General features: G+C 41.7%; 1 protein-coding gene across 1 annotated transcript in view; it reads left to right on the top strand.

Annotated features, from left to right (window-relative positions):
• The window catches only part of LOC126281776 (protein broad-minded-like), a 237,746-nt gene that overhangs the window by 84,209 nt on the left and 135,645 nt on the right, over positions 1-17,892 (top strand). Inside the window, exon 3 of the mRNA XM_049980981.1 lies at positions 8,790-8,992. Coding sequence (XP_049836938.1) covers positions 8,790-8,992 — 203 coding nt within the window. The remainder of the gene's footprint in view (positions 1-8,789; positions 8,993-17,892) is intronic.

Raw genomic sequence — 17,892 nt, 5'->3', positions numbered from 1 at the left:
TCCTCTGAAATCCCTCCATCTAGCTCTCCATATAACCTTCCATTCAACACTCTCAGCAAGACTTAAACTGCATGCGAAATTAGACGGATGGTCCTATGCTCTTCACATTTTTTAGTGTTTTTCTTTTTCTCTGTTGGTATCATAAGTGTTGCAAGGAAGTCCTCAGGCCATTCCCTTTTGTCATATATCTTGTTACAGACATAGATTATTTCTTTTCTTGCCGTGTTTCCCAGACTCTTCAACAGTTCTGCTGGCAAATCATCAATTCCACATCCCTTCCTGTTCTTCATCTCCTTCAGCACCTTTTCTGCTTCTGCTTCCAAGATGGTGAATCCCTTTTCATCTTTTTCTCTGTTGGTATCATAAGTGTTGCAAGGAAGTCCTCAGGCCATTCCCTTTTGTCATATATCTTGTTACAGACATAGATTATTTCTTTTCTTGCCGTGTTTCCCAGACTCTTCAACAGTTCTGCTGGCAAATCATCAATTCCACATCCCTTCCTGTTCTTCATCTCCTTCAGCACCTTTCCTGCTTCTGCTTCCAAGATGGTGAATCCCTTTTCATCTTTTTCTCTGTTGGTATCATAAGTGTTGCAAGGAAGTCCTCAGGCCATTCCCTTTTGTCATATATCTTGTTACAGACATAGATTATTTCTTTTCTTGCCGTGTTTCCCAGACTCTTCAACAGTTCTGCTGGCAAATCATCAATTCCACATCCCTTCCTGTTCTTCATCTCCTTCAGCACCTTTCCTGCTTCTGCTTCCAAGATGGTGAATCCCTTTTCATCTTCCAGCACATATTGCTCCTCTTCAACCTTATTTTCATTTTGTATTTCATCCCCCTTTTACAGACATTCAGTGTATTCTTGCCATCTGTGCAAAACCTTCTGTAGTTGTTCTGCAAGAGTACCATCGCTCTTTCTATTTCCATGTTATTCATCTTTCTTTTACATTCAAAAACTATCTCACTAGCCAGTCTATACATCATTTCATACTTTCTCTCTTTCTCCATTTTCTCTATTTCGTTGCATTTCTGTTTCATCCATTTTTCCCTTGCTTCTTCAGTTTCTCTTCTTAGTTCATTATTCAGTTTCCTGTACCTCTTTTTGCATTCTTCAGTTTCTACATTTTTCCACTTTCTCCGCTCTTCCATCTTTTTCAATATGTTTTCTGTTATCCATTCTTTCCTGGTGCTTTGGGATACTCTAATTCCTAGTACTTCTTTGGCAGAGTCGATGAGTCCTTCCCTCATTTTTATCCATTTTTCATTAACACTTTCATCAACACTACCTCTTTCCCATTTTTCCATAAATCTGTTTTCCAAATTTGATGCCTTTCCTACCTCTTTGAGTCTTTGTGTGTTTATACTTTCTTTTGCTTTACCTCTCCAGACTTTTTTCTAATTCACTTGTATTTCTCCCACTACTAGGTTGTGGTATGAATTTATATCTGCTTCTGGATAAGCTTTGGCATTCTTCTAACAGTTCCTAAACCTTTTTTCTATCAGGATGTAGTCCAACTGATATCTTTCACTATTAAAATTTGATATCCATGTGTAACATCTCCTTTTGTGGTGTTCAAATAATGTGTTACCCACTGCTAATGAACTTTTCTTGCAGAAACTAATTAGTCATTCACCTCTCTCATTTCCAATTCGTAATCCAAATTTTTCTACTGTATCTTCATCTCTTCCTTCACAAATCCAAAATAATTAATGTCATGTGCAGGGCTAAAGGTGAGACTGTTGGATAGGACTGAGTCTTCCACACAGCAGAAGGTTTTGCTGCAATGACTATCAATAATAGTATGGGGATGTTTCAGCTTTGGATTTGGTGGAGTGTTGGTAGGGAGTTTTGGGGGATACAGAAAGGAAAAAAGGTCAGTGAGGCATGCTCAAGGTGCTGTGAGGAGTTAACAAGGAGGAATGCTGTGGTTGGGGAAGGGGTGGGATCATGGTACCCTGAAACTGCAGTAGGATGTCAGCAGTTTGGATAAATTATGAAGGATGTGTCTGGAATGCTCCTCCAGGTGCTGGGTAGCAAGGGCTTCAATTTCAGATATGTGTTGTATGTAGTAGGCATTGCACAGTAGCAGTATCTTGCAGAGGGAGCAGATGTGGTTCTGGGATGCCTGTGCAATGGAGATGCATTTCTGTAGTACCAGGCTTTTGTGGGATGGGGTCTGGCAGAATCTGAAAAGGCAACAATCATTGTGAAAGGAGGATTGGGATCCAAATAAATGAATTTTTATGGTTAGGTCATTTGGGGAAATTCCATGATTAGGCAGCATTTAAGAAACAGGGCATGGGACTGGGTTTAAATAGGGAATGCAATACTTTTATGAACTAGTGCAGAAATATGGCCCAGGAGTCTCAGACGGTGTTCAGGAAAGATAGATTAGGCAGAAATGGTGGTGGAGTGTTTGTGTCTGTCAGTAGTGCTTTATCTTGTAATGAAGTAGAAGTAGATACTCCGTGCGAATTGGTATGGGTGGAGGTTATACTTAACAGCCGAACTAAGTTAATAATTGGCTCCTTCTACTGACCCCCAGACTCCGATGTTATAGTTGCGGAACAGTTCAGAGAAAATTTGAGTCTCGTAACAAATAAATACCCCACTCATACGGTTATAGTTGGTGGGGACTTCAACCTTCCCTCGATATGTTGGCAACAATACTTGTTCAAAACCGGTGGTGGGCAGAAAACATCTTCCGAGATTGTCCTCAATGCTTTCTCCGAAAATTATTTCAAGCAGTTAGTCCACGAACCCATGCGAATTGTAAATGGTTGTGAAAACATACTTGACCTCTTAGCCACAAACAATCCAGAGCTGATAGAGAGCATCATGACTGATACAGGGATTAGTGATCACAAGGTCGTTGTAGATAGGCTCAATACAGTTTCTTCCAAATCCACCAGAAACAAACGCAAAATAATTTTATTTAAAAAAGCAGATAAAGTTTCACTAGAAGCCTTCCTAAGAGACAATCTCCATTCCTTCCGAACTGACTATGCAAATGTAGACGAGATGTGGCTCAAATTCAAAGATATAGTAGCAACAGCAATTGAGATATTCATACCTCATAAATTGGTAAGAGATGGAACGGATCCCCCATGGTACACAAAAAAGGTCCGAACGCTGTTGCAGAGGCAACGGAAAAAGCATGCGAAGTTCAGAAGAACGCGAAATCCCGAAGATGGGCTAAAATTTACAGACGCGCGAAATTTGGCACGTACTTCGATGCGAGATGCCTTTAATAGGTTCCACAACGAAACATTGTCTTGAAATTTGGTAGAAAATCTGAAGAAATTCTGGTCGTATGTAATGTACACAAGCGGCAAGACGCAGTCAATACCTTCGCTGCTCAGTGCCGATGATACTGTTACCGACGACTGTGCCACTAAAACGGAGTTATTGAACGCAGTTTTCCAAAATTCCTTCACCAGGGAAGATGAATGGAATCTTCCAGAATTTAAAACACGAACAGCTGCTAGCATGAGTTTTTTAGAAGTAGATACCTTAGGGGTTACGAAGCAACTCAAATCGCTTGATACGGGCAAGTCTTCAGGTCCAGATTGTATACCGATTAGGTTCCTTTCAGATTACGCTGATACAATAGTTCCCTTAGTTCCCTACTTAGCACTCATATACAACTGCTCGCTCTCCGATAGATCTGTACCTACAGATTGGAAAATTGCGCAGGTCGTACCAGGGTTTAAGAAGGGTAGAAGGAGTAATCCATCTAACTACAGACCTATATCATTGATGTCGGTTTGCAGTAGGGTTTTGGAGCATATACTGTATTCAAACATTATGAATCATCTCTAAGGAAACGATCTATTGATACATAATCAGCATGGTTTCAGAAAACATCGCTCTTGTGGAACGCATGAAGTAATGGCCCCTATCGACAGGGGATCTCAAGTTGATTCCGTATTTCTAAATTTCCGGAAAACTTTTGACACCATTACTCACAAGCGACTTCTAATCAAGCTGCGGGCCTATGGGGTATCGTCTCAGTTGTGCAACTGGATTCGTGATTTCCTGTCGGGAAGGTCACAGTTCGTAGTAATAGACGCAAATCATCGAGTAAAACTGAAGTGATATCAGGTGTTCCCCAGGGAAGCATCCTGGGACCTCTGCTGTTCCTGGTCTATATAAATGACCTGGGTGACAATCTGAGCAGTTCTCTTAGGTTGTTTGCAGATGATGCTGTAATTTACCGTCTAGTAAGGTCATCCGAAGACCAGTATCAGTTGCAAAGTGATTTAGAAAAGATTGCTGTAAGGTGTGGCAGGTGGCAGTTGACGCTAAATAACAAAAAGTGTGAGGTGATCCACATGAGTTCCAAAAGAAATCCGTTGGAATTCGATTACTCGATAAATAGTACAATTCTCAAGGCTGTCAATTCAACTAAGTACCTGGGTGTTAAATTTATGAACAACTTCAGTTGGAAAGACCACATAGATAATATTGTGGGGAAGGCGAGCCAAAGGTTGTGTTTCATTGGCAGGACAATTAAAAGATGCAACAAGCGCACTAAAGAGACAGCTTACGCTACACTCGTTCGTCGTCTGTTAGAATATTGCTGCACGGTGTGGGATCCTTACCAGGTGGGATTGACAGAGGACATTGAAAGGGTGCAAAAAATGGCAGCTCGTTTTGTATTATCACGTAATAGGGGGAGAGTGTGGCAGATATGATACGTGAATTGGGATGGAAGTCATTACAGCAAAGACGTTTATCGTCGCGGCGAGATCTTTTTACGAAATTTCAGTCACCAACTTTCTCTTCCGAATGCGAAAATATTTTGTTGAGCCCAACCTATATAGGTAGGAATGGTCATCAAAATAAAATAAGAGAAATCAGAGCTCAAACAGAAAGGTTTAGGTGTTCGTTTTTCCCGTGCGCTATTAGAGACTGGAATAGTAGAGAGATAGTATGATTGTGGTTGGATGCACCCTCTGCCAAGCACTTAATTGTGAATTGCAGAGTAGTCATGTAGGTGTAGATGTAGATGTGGCAGCAATGCTATAGGTGAAACAGGAATGACATGGGCAAAGGAAGGTGTTAGATGGTCGTGAGGGAACTATGGCATAACTGCAGTGAGAAGAACTGCCTTGCTGATTATCCTGAGGGTCCTACCAAGGTCTCTGCAAACAGCCACTATCCCCCAGACCTAGACCACAAATAGATCTCCTGTCCCATTTACCCACACATCCCCAATCCTTCCACAATCCCAAAGAAGCGTTATGATAGGAGTGCCCCTTTCACCACCGAGTGCCACACCAGATCCAAACAACTGAACCACATCCTTTGCCAGGCTGACTATCATCATGCCCTGAAATGAGGTAGACCCTTCCCAAGATCCTCCCCGAGATCCTTCCCACCCTTCCTAAAGTGGTGTTCTGTCACCACCGCAACCTCCACAACATCCTAGTCGATTCCTGTGGCACTCCCAATCACAGTCCTTTGCCACAGGCACCTCTGCTGCAATCACTCTACAGCTTCTTATTTCGTATAATTACCAACCAGCTGTCCACCAGTATGAACAGCTGCCATCAAACAGTGGCCGAGATCACGGTATGCCACCCTGTGGCACAACATACAGCTGAACATAATGTGCTTTTTTCAATGGCTGCTTCACAACTTGAGTCAGTTGGATTCTCCCTTCCAACACCAGCTTTTCTGAACTGCAGACATGGGCATTATCCTTACAATGTGTTCTCCACTCTTGAAATTATTCCACCCTCAACCTTCACTATCCTATTGTACCCAGACTCTCCACCCAACAATTTCCACTGCCCTCTGTCATATCATCTCCTCCCTGTTCTCATTCTCCCACCCTCTTTGTGTGTCGCCCTCTGCCAATACATCCTCCCAGCTTTCCCCTTGACCACTGCTCTCCATTCCAAAATGAATTTTGTTCTGAACTTTGTGTTACAATAAGAGTTTTGATTGAAATAAGCCATCTTGATCATGAAACTGCAAAAACAGGTTAATAATCAATACCATACATAAAAGTGTTAATTACACATAAGCCAATTAATTTCAGATGTTCCTACCATGTCATGGAAATTACGTTAAGAATTTCTATGGGTTACTTTCCTAAATTTACCATTAATATAATAGCTACATCTGTTTACATGTCAACAATGTGACTGGAATAGGAAATAATTACTGTTAGTTAGCTGAAATGAGCTTTAGCAAAACTACTTACTTGAAATCATTTAAATTAATTAGCAAATTATTCTAATATAATTTAGCAAATCTGGGCCTGGTCTTATACTTGAAATTACAGAATGATAGCTATATGTTATGGCATATCACTAATTAACACTAATGATAACCAAGAAAGCAAAAAGAAGTCCTTTAAAGAGGCAAATAACAAAGCAACATGGGAAACGGATCCCAGCTTGCTTCGCTACATAAACCCCTGATTGAATTGACCAGATAGGTATTGAAAACAGCCAACTGGAAAATTCAATACCCCAAAAAACAAAGCATGAAGAGTATACATAAGCTTACACAAAGTATGATACATATATAGAAAAATTTTTTAACAGAAATACAACATATGCTTTTGACATTAATCTGTTTATTGGAACTGGGCATAAAACCCCAATATTAAGACCTACAGATTGAATATTATACAGTGACATAAAAGATCACACATTGCACTTGAAAAAAAAAGTTCATCAGAAATCCTGGATGTCCTATCGTAACTGCTACTGGGCATACACTGAAAGAATTCCGACACTTATTGACCAATGCCTCCAACCAGTTGCCCATAATGTAACCTCCCATGTCAATGATACCAATCACTTCCTTAATCAACTCTCCACTATCTCACCTCCTGAATCCCTACTCATCACTGTTGATGTGACTTACCTATACACTGATGTTCCTCACACCCATCGTCTTATCCCTATTGAATGCAACCTCCCCCAGCATCCTTCAGACTCCAAACATACTACCTCATTCCTCATACACCATACTGACTTTTTCCTAACTCACAAATACTTCCCCTTTGAAGAGAAGATATGCAAACAAATCCATGGCACAGCCATGGGCACCCACATAGCTTCCTCCTATGCCAACCTGTTTATGGGCCATCTAGAGGAGGAAACCTTCCTAGTCTCCCAAAGTGCTAAATTCCTATTATGGTTCTGGTTCACTGATGATATCTTCATAATCTGGACTCATGGACAATACACCATATCCTCATTCCTTCACAACCTAAACACCTTCTTTCCCATCTATTTCATCCAGTCTTCTTCAACCCCACATGCCACCTTCCTGGACATTGACTTCCTTCTCTCTTATGGCTCTATCCACACCTCTGCCCACATTAAATCCCCCAACCACCAACAGTACCTGCATTGCAACTGCTGTCATCCCTTCCACGGCAAAAAATGCCTCCAATACAGTGTGCTCTGCAGAGGACATCACATTTGCAGTGATTAGAACTCCCTTGCCTTGCATGGTATACTGAGGATCTCACCAAGGCCTTCCCAGACAGGCATTACCCCTCAGATGTAGTCTGCAAAACAGATATCACCAATCCTCCTCCCCCCCCCCCCCCCCCCCCCCCAAAGATGCAGCTACAAAGGAGTGCCACCTTTGCCATCCATTACCACCCCAGACAGGAGCAGCTGAACCACATGCTTCATCAGTGCTTTGATTACCTATCACCATGTTCTGAAATAAGGGTATCCTACACCTCCTAAAGTGGTGTTCTGCCATCCACCCAGCATCATCAACTGTCTAGTATACTGCTATGCCATTCTCAGTCCCAACCCTTAATCTCAGGGAGGAAGACCCAGGTGCAAGAGCTGCCCAGTCCACCCATCCAGCACTTCCTATTCCAGTCCTGTCACACGTTTATCCCACTCTATCAGAAGCCGTGCCACCTGTGAAAGCAGCCACATCATATATCAGCTCTGCTGCAATCATTACACAGCCTTTTGCTTTGGTATGACTACCAACCAGTTGTCCACCAATATGAACAGTCGTGGCTGAACTATGGCCAAGAGAAAAGTGGCACAATGTGCAGCTGAACAGAAATTGCTTGATTTCAATGGCTGCTTCACATTCCTGGTCTTGGTGATCGTCAGCTCCACTACCAGCTTTTCCAAACTGCAGAGATGAGTTTTCCTTACAACACATTCTCCAGTCTGACAATTATCCCAGCCTCAACCTACGGTAATCTACTGTCCCTCCACCCTCCATCCAACAGTTTCTTCCCCTCTGTCTTGTCACTTCCTCCCTACTCTTGCCCCATCACCCTCTTCTTTGTGTTCCACCCTCTGCCTATGCATCTGCCCATTTATTGCTCCTCGCTTCCCCCCCTCCCCTTCCCCCTCCCGCCCTATCCCATCCTCCTGTCCCTGGCACACAGCATTGTTGTGCTTGTTAGCAGTTTAAGCCCTGCATGCTGTGGCAGACAACACCCTTCCCTCCGCCCACGAATATCCTGGCATACCTTGCCTTTCTCCACCTTCTTCAAATTGCTGCTTCTGTTCTATGCGACAGCTGGATTCTGGTCTGAGATGCTATAGATGGCAGTCATGTATGCATTGGGTATGCTTGCTTGTATGAATAAATATGTGGTGTGTGTGTGTGTGTGTGTGTGTGTGTGTGTGTGTGTGTGTGTGTGAGAGAGAGAGAGAGAGAGAGAGAGAGAGAGAGAGAGAGAGTCTTTTTAATAAACATATATTTTTATTCACTTATTTATAAGGTACATCTAACTGATTAGTCAGAGAGAAGTTTGTGAAATGTGTCAATTACAGGAGCAAAAGGCATCTTGGATGTACCACCAGAAAAATTAGAGACAGTGCCAGAAGATAATGTATTTCCATACAAGCAAATATCAGAGTTAATTTCTCTGGAAGATAGAACAGAACCTTGGCATAGTTTATGCTTGTGGATATTACAAGGATTAAATGCAAATCTAGACATTTGTTTGCATATAGAAACAAAGTTTGGGATAGAGGTAAGACGAATTGTTGTAAGTATTTATGATTTTCCAAATATGTTTTGAATAGAATGATTTGATTATATTTCATGTTATCATCATTCTTGTAATGTGCTTATTACACTTAGATGTAGGACAAACATAAACTCAAACTGTTCATATAATTTACATACAGTAGAACATGTCAAGGATGGAATTGGAAGTCCTGGGTTTCTTACTATCTGAGGTTCTTTTTTATCCTACTATTCAATTTTTATAAGATTTGGTTTGATTGTTTTGTAGACATTTATCATATCAGTTCAGCTGTATGTACATGTTCTTAATGGCATTTGTTCTCACAGAAAATTCTGTCATGCTGCCATTCTGCACTGGATGGTAAGACAATGTCTGTCCTTACACCAGTATTTTCTGTGGGAAAAATTAATAGTTAAAAAGGAAATACATAGTAGCTTCACTTTTTGAAAAGTTAGAAGCTATAAAATAACAATAATATGAAATTGTTAAAGCTTTCATGGCCACCTCTTGCTGCATTATCTGTTGGAACTCGTTTTGGTACCTTCAGGCAGCAGTTATTTATTAGTTTTTCTGACATTTACACATAAAAATGCCTAGCACTGTCCAAAATTCACTCCTCTGCTGCTGGTGGACTGAATTCACGAATGCAGATGGATGTTATATGCACTGGTCACATCAACTTATGTGTTCCAGGTCATTACCACTGTAGATTCCCCTTGTTGCCTGCAAAAGTAGTTTTCTGCAGCAGTAGAATCTAGATTCCATTTATCTTGAGACTTTTCTGGTTCTTTTGAAACTATTGTCAAGATTTTGAATTTTGAAGTCCTCTCTTCACAAATCAGTAGGCTAGTTCTAGCCCACAGCAAGACCTGGCATATAAATGAATTTTATAATGTGTAAAATAATGTAAATTTCTGGATGAAAAAGAATGCAAAATAAGAGAAAGGCAATCACTAACCTATAGAAGAAAGAAACATGCAATAGAAAACAGGTAATACAAGATTTCAAGCTTTTTCTAATATGAGTACATACATTCAAATGTGAATGTGCACAGCCTTCCAGAAAAAGAAAAAGAGCTTGAGAGCAAGTGTTAACTCTTTTCTGTTTAATGTTTCTGTGTGCCACATAACAATTCTCTATAGGTAAGTGATTACCTTTCTCTTAGTCTACAAATTTTAGAATGTGGTCTGTCTCACACAGTGCATACTCCACCAATGTTGATTTCTCCATCTGTTCCAATCTGCAGTACCATTTATGTTCAGTGATCCTGATATTGCTGGATCATCTGGTCATTCCAACATTGATGTTTCCATGTGTACATGGCATGTGGTAAACTCCTGATAGGGCAAGTGGGTCCCATTTGTCCTTATTGAATCTAAGACCTCTGAAATTCTTGGTTACCATGTTTGCGCAATATATGGCCAATTCTGTTTGTCACTCTCAGGATGTATGGCAAAAATTCGTGTGTGACATTTCTTTTACTGATGTGTAACTTCACTGGGCATTAAGTTTTGTGAGGCTCCTTATATCCCTGATGGATTACCCATTGTACCTCAGAACATTATGAGCATAATGATCACACCTCTTTTGTGGCTCAGTTGGTGACTTGGAAGTTCATGCTGGTATTGGTTTGTATCATTCCTTGTAACCAGCGTATCGAGAAAGAGCAGCATTCTTGTATTTTTCTGTCTCCATAGAAAATTGGCACGAAGACTGTTCAGTTGTGTTAGGAAGCCATCGAGACATTCTTCACCATGACTCAACATGTCAAAAGTGATGTACCTGTACTACTCCATATGTTTACAAGGTATCAAATCCAGTGTTTATCTTTCAAAAGGCTTCATGAAGAAATTGGTAATACAATTTCTTTCTGCACAATCAATCAACTATAGATGCATTTTCACTCTGAGATAGTTGCTTGAAAAGACCGGTAATATGATAAAGACATCTACAGTCTGTTCATCAGTTTTCAGTGTGCATACAACAGCATTCACAGGAATAGCCTGTACAGTGCACTGTGTGTCTTCAGAATCCCTGAGAAGCTTGTAATAATGGTGCAAACATGTATGAATGGGTCAAGGGCAGCAGTACATTTCTGAGGTGTCACTTCAGAAATGTTTGAAACTGAGACAGGTCTCAGACTGGGGATGTTCTCTCATGTGTTCTGTTCAGTGTCATCTTAGAGAAAGTAATAAGGAAATGTATGTAACAGGAATGGGCTGGTGTACAGACACATGGTAATTTCAATTGTTGTGCATATACGGATGATATAATACTGCTGAGTGAATGAAATTATTAGTTGAAATAAATGTACCAGAAAATGGACACCTACACACAGAAGGTTTGGTTAAAAGTGAATCAAGACAAAACAGAGTAAAAGCAATTAAGAAGAAGACAAGAGCATGGGTAATTTCTTGATATAGGTGGCATGAGGCTTAATCAAGTTCACCACTTTGGATACCTGGGATTTTGGTTTACCAGTAACTACAGCATAGAAGTGAATTTCAAGGAAAGAATAGCAGTACGGATGAATTGCATATATCATTCAGTGAGACACTGAGCTCAAAATCAATATCAGTGAACACTAAGATGAGAATCTGTAACATAAGGAAATGCCCAGCAGTCATCTATGGAAATGTGGAACATGATAAAATGTGAGAAGGCAAATAAAATTATTATTTGAAAGAAAAATAATGAAGAACATATGGGGACTGATATCAGGTAAAGGAGAATAGAGGAGGAGGAGGAGGAAGAGGAAGAATGACAAAATCTACTTCTTGACACAACATCTAATAATCCTACGGAAGCTGAAGAGTAATGGGCAGGCCATGTAGCCTGTATGCCAGCAGAAAGACAGATGAAGAAGGCACTTGAAAGGAAACTGAGCATCAGATGCCCCATAGGATGACCAAGACAGTGGTGGCTGGACAAGCTGGTGAAGGACTTGGCAGCCCTTGGGACTGCAGATATCTGGAAGAACCAAGCACAAAACAGAAAATAATGGAGGCAGTTTGTGGAAGCAGTGCATGGCTTGCAGGGCATGTGATCATTGGCTATATATGTACATGTGTATTTCCTTTTGGCAGCCTGTGTATACTACATCATATGGCAGTGAGTTGTGAAGCAGTCATTTATGTCAGTCATGTTGTGCTCAGTGGCATGTTCTGCCAATGGGTAGTCAACTCTGCACTTGGCCACAGTTTGGCAGTTGTCTTTCGTTTTGGGTGGGTAGTTAGTTGGTGGTCATGTCAACATAAAAGGATATGCAAAAGTTACAGCAGAGCTGGTATATGACATGACTGTTTTTACAGGTGGCACTGTTTCTGATGGGGTAGGATATGACTGCAATAGGACTGGAATAGAAAGTACCAGGTGCATGCATAGGACAGTTCTTGTGTCTTGGTCATTCACAGAGATATGGTGTATATGGAAAGGGGTTAAGAGTAGCTTCTGATAATGATAGACCAAGATAATTTGTAGATTGTCTGGGCAGCAGAAACCCACATTGGGAGACTTAGGAAGGATTGTGGGTAGGATGTTCCTCATTTTTGGGAGCAGTGATTTGTAGCTAATACTCTGTGAAAGAATGTAGTTAAGTTGCTACGGTACATGGTGATATTGGGTTATTAGAGTGGTACTTCTTACAAGTACTTAGCGGGGCAGTTGTTGGATGAGGGGCATGAGGGAGTATGTCAGGAAAGAACAGTTTATGGAATAGGTTTGGAGGCTGTAGTGTCACTCTGTGAAGGTCTGGTGACAGATTGTTTATCACTGCAGATGTACAGACCATGCAAGACCAGACTATGAAAGGGCCATCTTATTGTAAGAGGGATGTACTGTTGATGATGGGTGGTGTAACCTCTCAGTGGCTTTCAATAAGTGTTCCTCTTAACAATTAAACATGGCTGTGTGGCATTTACACTAGTCATAGGAGGTTAAAAGAAACTGATGGGCATATTACTCTATCCACCACATAGAATAAGAGGAAGAAAGGAGAAAAAATATTGCTTGGAGAATATATATGGCAAAATTAAAGTAGTGGGATACTGAACTGATCAGTACATTCTATTTGATGTTTATAACAAAAGGCAGTAGTGAAGTAAAGCTGCATGCCCTCAGGAAAAATTACGGCTGTAGTTTCCCCTGGGTTTCAGCCGTTAACAGTCTGAGCACAGCAAGGCTGTTTTGGTTAGTGTTACAAGGCCAGATCAGTCAATCATCCAGACTGTTGCTCCTGCAACTACTGAAAAGCCTGCTGCCCCTCTTCAGGAACCACACGTTTGTCTGGCCTCTCAACAGATACCCCACCGTTGTGGTTGCACCTACGGTACGGCCATCTATATTGCTGAGGCTCGCTAGCCTCCCCACCAACGGCAAGGTCCATGGTTCATGGGGGGTGGGGGTATGGTTAAATGATGATGGCGTCCTCTTGGGTAAAATATTCCGGAGGTAAAATAGTCCCTTATGAGGAGAAAGAAAACTGACGTTCTATGGATCAGAGCATGGAATGTCAGATACCTTAATTGGGCAGGTAGGTTAGAAAATTTAAAAAGGGAAATGGATAGGTTAAAGTTAGATATAATGGGAATTAGTGAAGTTCGGTGGCAGGAGGATCAAGGCTTTTGGTCAGGTGAATACAGGGTTATAAATACAAAATCAAATAGCGGTAATGCAGGAGTAGATTTAATAATGAATAAAAAATAGGAGTGCGGGTAAGCTACTACAAACAGCATAGTGAACACATTATTGTGGCCAAGATAGACACGAAGCCCATGCCTACTACAGTAGTACAAGTTTATATGCCAACTAGCTCTGCAGATGATGAAGAAATTGATGAAATGTATGATGAGATAAAAGAAATTATTCGGGTAGTGAAGGGAGACAAATTATTAATAGTCATGGGTGACTGGAATTTGACAGTAGGAAAAGGGAGAGAAGGAAATATAGTAGGTGAATATGGATTGGGGGTAAGAAATAAAAGAAGGAGCCGTCTTGTAGAATTTTGCACAGAACATAACTTAATCATAGCTAACACTTGGTTCAGGAATCATAAACGAAGGTTGTATACATGGAAGAATCCTGGAGATACTAGAAGGTATCAGATAGACTATGTAATGATAAGACAGAGATTTAGGAACCAGGTCTTAAATTGTAAGACATTTCCAGGGACAGATGTGGACTCTGGCCACTATCTATTGCTTATGAACTGTAGATTAAAACTGAAGAAACTGCAAAAATTTGGGAATTTAAGGAGATCAGATCTGGATGAACTGACCAAACCAGAGGTTGTACAGAGTTTCAGGGAGAGGATAAGGGAACAATTGACAGGAATGGAGGAAAGAAATACAGTAGAAAAAGAATGGATAGCTCGAAGGGGCGAAGTACAACTACATCTACATCCATACTCCGCAAGCCACCTGACAGTGTGTGGCGGAGGGTACCCTGAGTACCTCTATTGGTTCTCCCTTCTACTCCAGTCTCGTATTGTTTGTGGAAAGAAGGATTGTCGGTATGCTTCTGTGTGGGCTCTAATCTCTCTGATTTTATCCTCATAGTCTCTTCGTGAGATATACATAGGAGGGAGCAATATACTGCTTGAGTCTTCGGTGAAGGTATGTTCTCTAAACTTTAACAAAAGCCCGTACTGAGCTACTTGAGCATCTCTCCTGCAGAGTCTTCCACTGGAGTTCATCTATCATCTCCGTAACGCTTTCGCGATTACTAAAAGATCCTGTAACGAAGCGCGCTGCTCTCTGTTGGATCTTCTCTATCTCTTCTATCAACCCTATCTGGTACGGATCCCACACTGCTGAGCAGTATTCAAGCAGTGGGCGAAAAAGGGTAGTGTAACCTACTTCCTTTGTTTTCGGATTGCATTTCCTTAGGGTTCTTCCAATGAATCTCAGTCTGGCATCTGCTTTACCTACAATCAACTTTATATGGTCATTCCATTTTAAATCACTCCTAATGTGTACTCCCAGATAATATATGGAATTAACTGCTTCCAGTTGCTGATCTGCTATTTTGTAGCTAAATGATAAGGGATCTATCTTTCTATGTATTCGCAGCACATTACACTTGTCTACATTGAGATTCAATTGCCATTCCCTGCACCATGCATCAATTCACTGCAGATCCTCCTGCATTTAAGTACAATTTTTCATTGTTGCAACCTCTCAATACACCACAGCATCATCTGCAAAAAGCCTCAGTGAACTTCCGATGTCATCCACCAGGTCATTTATGTATTTTGTGAATAGCAACGGTCCTATGACACTCCCCTGCGGCACACCTGAAATCACTCTTACTTCGGAAGACTTCTCTCCATTGAGAATGACATGCTGCGTTCTGTTACCTAGGAACTCCTCAATCCAATCGCACAATTGGTCTGATAGTCCATATGCTCTTACTTTGTTCATTAAAAGACTGTGGGGAATTGTATCGAACGCCTTGTGGAAGTCAAGAAACACAGCATCTACCTGTGAATCCGTGTCTATGACCCTCTGAGTTTCATGGACGAATAGCGGGAGCTGGGTTTCACATGACCGTCTTTTTCGAAACCCATGCTGATTCCTACAGAGTAGATTTCTACTCTCCAGAAAAGCCATTATACTCGAACATAATACGAGTTCCAAAATTCTACACCTGATCGACGTTAGAGATATAGGTCTATAGTTCTGCACATCTGTTCGACGTCCCTTCTTGAAAACGGGGATGACCTGTGCCCTTTTCCAATCTTTTGGAATGCTACGCTCTTCTAGAGACCTACGGTACACCGCTGCAAGAAGGGGAGCAAGTTCCTCCGCGTACTCTGTGTACAATCAAACTGGTATCCCATCAGATCCAGCGGCCTTTCCTCTTTTGACCAATTTTAATTGTTTCTCTATCCCTCTGTTGTCTATTTCGATATCTACCATTTTGTCATCTGTGCGACAATCTAGAGAAGGAACTACAGTGGAGTCTTCCTCTGTGAAACAGCTTTGGAAAAAGATATGTAGTATTTCAGCCTTTAGTCTGTCATCCCCTGTTTCAGTACCATTTTGGTCACAGAGTGTCTGGACATTTTGTTTTGATCCACCTACCACTTTGACATAAGACCAAAATTTCTTTGGGTTTTCTGCCAAGTCAGTACACAGAACTTTACTTTCGAATTCATTGAACGCCTCTTGCATAGCCCTCCTCACACTACATTTCGCTTCGCGTAATTTTTGTTTGTCTGCAAGGCTTTGGCTATGTTTATGTTTGCTGTGAAGTTCCCCTTGCTTCCGCAGCAGCTTTCTAACTCGGTTGTTGTACCACGGTGGCTCTTTTCCATCTCTTACGATCTTGCTTGGCACATACTCATCTAACGCATATTGTACAATGGTTTTGAACTTTGTCCACTGATCCTCAACACTATCTGCACTTGAGACAAAACTTTCATGTTGAGCCGTCAGGTACTCTGTAATATGCTTTTTGTCACTTTTGCTAAACAGAAAAATCTTCCTACCTTTTTTTATATTTCCATTTACGGCTGAAATCATCGATGCAGTAACCACTTTATGATCGCTGATTTCCTGTTCTGCATTAACTGTTTCAAATAGTTCGGGTCTGTTTGTCACCAGAAGGTCTAATATGTTATCACCATGAGTCGGTTCTCTGTTTAACTGCTCAAGGTAGTTTTCAGATAAAGCACTTTAAAAAAATTCACTGGATTCTTTGTCCCTGCCACCCGTTATGAACATTTGAGTCTTTCAGTCTATATCTGGCAAATTAAAACCTCCACCCAGAACTATAACAAGGTGGGGTAATCTACTCGAAATATTTTCCAAATTATTCTTCTGGTGCTCAGCCACAACAGCTGCTGAGCCCGGGGGCCTATAGAGACATCCAGTTACCATGTCTGAGCTTGCTTTAACCGCGACCTTCACCCAAATCATTTCACATTTCGGATCTCCGTCAATTTCCTTTGATACTATTGCACTTCTTATCACTATAAACACGCCTCCCCCTTCACTGTCCAGCCTGTCTGTGTGGTATACATTCCAATCTGAGTTTAGGATTTCATTACTGTTTACATCTGTTTTCAGCCAACTTTCTGTCCCTATTACAATATGGACGTTGTGAGTTAATGAGAGCAGTTCTGGAACCTTTCTATAGACGCTCTTGCAGTTTACTATTAGCACATTAGTATTGTTATTCCCTGTTGCATTTTGCCTACTCCTACCTTGCCGCGTCTCAGGAGGCGTCTTGTTGGGCCTAGGGAGGCAATTCTCTAACCTAAAAAACCCCCATGTGCACTCCACACGTACTCCGCTACCCTTGTAGCTGCTTCTGGCGTGTAGTGCATGCCTGACCTATTCAGGGGGACCCTACATTTCTCCACCCGATAGCGGAGGTTGAGAAATTTGCACCCCAGCTCTCCGCAGAATCGTCTGAGCCTCTGGTTTAAGCCTTCCACTCGGCTCCAAACCAGAGGACCGCAATTGGTTCTGGGAATGATACTACAAATAGTTAGCTCTGATTCCACCCCTCGAGCGAGGCTTTCCGCCCTCACCAATTCCGCCAACCACCTGTATGAACTGAGGATGACTTCGGAACCCAGACGGCAGGAGTCATTGGTGCCAACATGAGCAACAATTTGCAGTTGGGTGCACCCAGTGCTCTCTATCGCAGCTGGTAAGGCCTCCTCCACATCTCAGATGAGATCCCCTGGCAAGCAGACAGAGTGAACACTGGCCTTCTTCCCCGATCTTCCCCTAACGTTGGAGCTCCCAATAACTAATAAACCCCTCTCCCCGTGTGCCTGCTCTGACGTTGCTCAAGGAGCAGCCACATAGCCACATGTCCACTCACAGGCAGAGGGGGCGATGCCACACGGCCAGCCTCCACATTTACCCTCCGCCTCGTGCGCAGCGAACGCT

The sequence above is a fragment of the Schistocerca gregaria genome, chromosome 7 (assembly GCF_023897955.1).
Source record: "Schistocerca gregaria isolate iqSchGreg1 chromosome 7, iqSchGreg1.2, whole genome shotgun sequence".
NCBI lineage: Eukaryota > Metazoa > Arthropoda > Insecta > Orthoptera > Acrididae > Schistocerca > Schistocerca gregaria.
This window is presented reverse-complemented; position numbering and strand designations above follow the sequence as displayed.